Source organism: Limulus polyphemus, unplaced genomic scaffold (assembly GCF_000517525.1).
Source record: "Limulus polyphemus unplaced genomic scaffold, Limulus_polyphemus-2.1.2 Scaffold606, whole genome shotgun sequence".
Taxonomy (NCBI): Eukaryota; Metazoa; Arthropoda; class Merostomata; order Xiphosura; family Limulidae; genus Limulus; species Limulus polyphemus.
The window spans coordinates 362,285-367,553 of NW_013666216.1; the positions used below are offsets into that span (position 1 = coordinate 362,285).

Sequence of the window (5,269 nt, forward strand, 5' to 3'; positions counted from 1 at the left end):
AATATTTTAGTAAAGTGTTCTATATCTAGTGTCATTCAAGATTAAACAATCTATATCTAGTGTCATTCATGATTAAACAAATCATTATATTCGGTATATTGTTTGCCTATTTATGAAAACAAAATGTTTGAGGTGTCTTCTAAATTCGCATAATAATCTATAGTTTAAAAAAAAATCACGAAAGTTGAGAATTTTCCTTACCTTCTGTGACAACATTAATGACTTCAGAGGAATATATCAATCTTTTAGTCTCCACGTTGTCCCACACAGACACTCGGACTTGATAGGCCGTGTGTGGCTCGAGCTGGGTAATTGTCATCAACGGGATATCACCAACCTGGGAATTAGTAGGAATAAATAATGTTATGCTTATGTTTTTGATACATAACTTTGTTTGTTTGCTTGTTTCGGTTATTTGCGAAAGTTGAACTTATTAGCCACAAACTGACCATGAGAGTAACGTCTCCAGCCGATACAGTTTTACTTAGCCACAAATTGATCGCATGGAGTGACAATACATCCTATAAAACTTTAGGATCCAATAAACTCTAAGCAAACAATATAAGAGTGACAACCCAACCAATAGGACATCAAAATGCCAAACCGATTTCTGAACAATGACACTTTCTACACACATTTAATAGTTACGATTAATAATCTGGGAGTGACACCCAGACTTCTACACTATATAAAAGTTCCAAACTCACCATAAACAAGTAATATCATAACCTGTGCAACATCAGAGCTCACAAACTGATTATAAAGAAATATTTTAAGAAATACAAAACCACACACTGATCACATATTATACAAGTTACATCTCAGCCTATACAATCTTAGCTAACCAGAAAGTGCTCACAATTAAAATACGAAATCTTGACAACCCCACACTAATCGCATATTATAAAAAAAAAGTTACACATAAACCCAAATAATTTTGGGTTCCTGAGGGGTGAACAATAAACCTTAACTCTCAACTGTACAGTCAACCAAGGTTTGGTTGTCAGCCTACATTACTCCGTGGATCACACGTGCGGCCCTAAAACAGTGGCCCTTTAGGGGTCAACCTGAGGGCCTTCCTGTATCTTTATAAGATAACTTATCACAACAACATTAATGGCTTGCAACTGTTGATGCTGTCTATTAGTTACGACAGCAAACTGAGTCCAGGTGTATTACTGATAGAAAATTAAAGGATAAACTTTGGTTATATATTTTTTGTGTATTGCATTTTTAAAAATTCAGAAGAGAAAAGTAGAAGTCTGATGCTAAGTGTTCGCTATCGCAAGGAATAACGTTATAGTTTGTGCGTGAGTTTCGTATCACTGTTTAGTTTGCTACTGGTAAAGAAAAGTTGTAGCCCTTGAAGGGGGTTTCCCACCACTGAAGTATGTGTTCAGATATTACCAAACTCCGTTTTCATGAAAATATACAAGGATTCTGGAGCATAGTAAACATATAGTAATATACTTACTGTCCTATAAAAAATGGAAAAAAATATACCACGTAAAAGATGTTTTAATAATTCACAACGTTTCGGGCTGGGACGTCCTTCCTCTTGCAACGGTTCACGTGTATGTTAAATTTGTTGCATGATGTTAGTTTAGAACGTTCTATATTTGATAATCTTTGTGATAACAAACATTCTATTCCATTACAGTTTAAAATTACCAGAGGAAGGGCGTCCCAGACTGAGACGTTGTCAATATTAAAACATCTGTTTTCTTGGTATAAATTTCTTTTTTAAATTTTTGTTTTCGATTTCATCGTACCACAGCGGTTTTTTTAAGCTGGTATTTACTTGTTATCCTAGTTACACAAGAACTAATCAGAAACACGAATAAACAGATTTAACTGTAAACAATTGATCAAATACATGATAATTTATTAAAGGGCTGGATAATATAATGTGTTTTTTTGGGGGGAATGAAAAACTGGACAGTTCAATACTTGATACTTGCTTGATGATCATAATACTGTTATGCATTGTATAATGTGCTATATCACAATAGCACTGTGAATTCTTTGCATTTATGTTTTGTAGACAATATACAAAACGAACACTCCCATAACCTCTAAAACTTATGGGCGTGGTGCGACAGTGTTAGGCTTAAGAAATAGGTAGGACAACATGTTATCAGGGTTAAAATTTTGGGTCAAGACACACCCTACAGGGAGTATCCCCACCCATCCTTTTTTTTTTTGTTATGATGCTTTCCACTTCCTTAGTGCTTTTTTTTTTTTTTAACATTCCCGTTTCTTCGTGGCCAATGAACTAATTGTCACAAATGAAAATCCAGTTGAAATACTGCCACACTTAGAGTTTCTACAATTCCGTTTCATAACAAATCAGTTCTTATGGTGAGTTTTGCTAAACATTATTATTGTCAGTTTCATTTCTTACAAAATCGTTTAACGATGCAATGTGAAATTAACTTTTAAGTATAATAAAAAATATCCCGAAACTAAGCATCTGGAAGTGAGAATGAATAAACGATTATTCAGCAATGTTCGGTGAAGAAATACAAATTACAACTTTATTATGAGTAGTCTATCTTTATACGTTCGTAGATGAATTATTAAAGCCTGTTATAAAAAATATACATCTTCAAAATATATCAACATAACAAAGAAAAGGCGTAAACTGTCACATTTGCTTTTTTCACGAGAATTATTAGTTTCATTTATTTCTATACTTTTAAGCTAAGTTTAAAATGTGTAATTTTTTTAATTTTCGTACTTGTTTTGGCACCTGAATTTGGCTCCAGTTTTTCACGGTTTCTCCAGTTTTCTCCACTTTTCTGTATTCAACTACATATCCTGATTGAGAGTTGTTCATCTTGAAATCATCCCATGTTATTGTCAACGAAGTGGGGGCTCGCCGAGTCACAAATACCTTGGGATCGGATGTATCTACGATAAGAAAATTATTTGAGTGTATTATCCCCCACAAGTAAGTAAAAACTACAATACAATAGGTCGAGAACTTAATTAAATCTTGCTCTAAAACCTTACGTCTAGTTTGGAACTTACAGAATCAAAATGATAAATAGTGTAAATTGTCAGACCGAACTGTCAGATACAAAACAAATTAAGTATCCGGAAAGAATTAAAGACGCCAAATTGATTCATTAAAACACACAGTAAACTCCGGAAAGAATTAAAGACGCCAAATTGATTCATTAAAACACACAGTAAACTCATAAGTAAGATAAAGGAATGAAAATGTGTGTACTTATTTTAAAGTTGTATTTTTAGACAGGAAAAAAATAAAACATTTCCATGACCCGTCGCCCATGAGCATTTTGTTGCGAAACAACTGATAAAATAAACTAGTATAACGAAGTAAATACATTTGGTTAAATCACAATGTAATAAATTTATTTTTTGAATGGATTGAAGACAAAGCAATGGATGGTTTAAGAATTTTTTGTTTTGTTTTCAGTGAAGATAGATGTAATAAGTTCAGAGTAAGACAGATAACTGGACACTCGCTTGTAAACAAAATCAAGGAAGTAGTCTGAGCCGCGAGACAAAGTTGAAATAAAGCTTTCATTTATACTTTTTATATTTTAAGTACAGTTGTAGTAAAGTATTATATTGCACAACATTCATAACAATTTAATTTTCTTGTTGTTGTTGTTTCCTGCAGTCTGGTCTATTTTTTCGATAGTACAGTTGGAGACCTTAACAACAATAGAATGAATATTTTTTTTAATGATACATTTTCTTGAATAAACCTTTTTCTTTTCTTTTTTTTACATTTAAGTCTGTTTTTAAAATGTTATTACCTTTGCACTGATATTTTACACAACAAATATCGTCTTCATCTGGAATTTCCTCACACGAGGGGTCGCTCATGTATCCTGGACGAAAATGACAACGTTCGCGACATTCGGATTTATCGTTTTCCATGCAAGTACAGGTCTGATCACAAGCAACATGGTATGTCTCTCCAAGGCCGTAAGATGTCGCTTCATCAATGACACATCCAGCTGTTTGATATATATATGTATATATAATTATATTAAAGACAACATAGAAATATCGGTTGACTGGTTAGAAAAATGCATTTCTTGATATTTTATTTTCAAAACAAACTTATAGCCAAAGATCCTGGTGAGGAATTAAACATTTGGATGTGTTAAAGGACATAGTTAAGCAAAATAGGAAAATAACCTAATGTAGGAGAACATTTAAAACAGTTACGTACAGAGAAATGTGTCAACGCGCTCATGTAACAATATTTCAACCCCTATAATGAAGCTTCTGTGATTATTAAAAATGATTGATTCTAGCTCATTAATTAACATACTTCTGTATCATTATTCTTTTAAAAAACTGTTTGTAGAAATACACTTCTTTTAAATATTCAATCAAGACATCAGCCATTCAAATACAGCTCCATCCTTAAGACTAAGGGTTAAACGGGCAAGGAAATATTTATATGTTAAAGCAGTCGATTATAATCGCATAACAGGGACAAACTCGACTGTACACTTGGTTAATATAGAAACAGGTTCCTTGTTTTTCGTGTTTATCTAACAACGTGTTATTCCCGATTCGAGAACTTAATTAAAATCACATGAGCATTTAAGAAAAAGATGTCAATTTTCCTTTGGTATTGAACAAAATTATATTTCTTGGTTAAGCATCACTTCGTTACAGAGAATTGTCTTATAGAACAAAAAAAAAAAAGACTACAAGTTGTTACAAATAACGATACGTTTTTATTGATTTCTCAGACGGCTCCATGTTTTATCTCTTGTTATAAAACAGTGTTTAACTTATCCACGTAGATAGGCATTACATTTATTTTGCATTACTTTTACGTTGATCTTGCATTACAGTATTACCGAGAAATAATGAATTTTTATTTTTGCTTAATTATGTTGAACAATGTGTTTTCTTGCTGCCAATACTCATTGTTAAACATAATATTAATTTAACTCTTTTTCGATGCTATTTTTCTCCTTCACTAATACACTATTATCAGACAGTTTTACACTGCTGTGTAGCAAAGCTAAGAATAGGTAAAGTCGACACAGAAAACGGAACTATTATATTAGAATCTAGGACGAGGTTTGAAGTAGTTTTACCACTTCGTTTCTTTGCACATTTTCCAAAATCAGATTATTCTGTAAAACTATTTTTAAAAAATCGTTGTTTTATTATTTTATTTATTATAGAGGGCGTTCATACCTTCAATTCTCTCCTCAGTTTGTCACATTATGATTAAAAGAAAAATGCTTGTTTGTTTGTTTGTTTG

At 32.3% G+C, this 5,269-nt stretch overlaps 1 protein-coding gene across 1 annotated transcript in view; it reads right to left on the reverse strand.

Annotated features, from left to right (window-relative positions):
* Positions 1-5,269, reverse strand: part of LOC106459426 — a 60,576-nt gene that overhangs the window by 29,459 nt on the left and 25,848 nt on the right. Inside the window, exons 4-6 of the mRNA XM_022385917.1 lie at positions 3,792-3,995; positions 2,741-2,913; positions 202-337 (exon numbers count right to left, since the gene is read on the reverse strand). Coding sequence (XP_022241625.1) covers positions 202-337; positions 2,741-2,913; positions 3,792-3,995 — 513 coding nt within the window. The remainder of the gene's footprint in view (positions 1-201; positions 338-2,740; positions 2,914-3,791; positions 3,996-5,269) is intronic.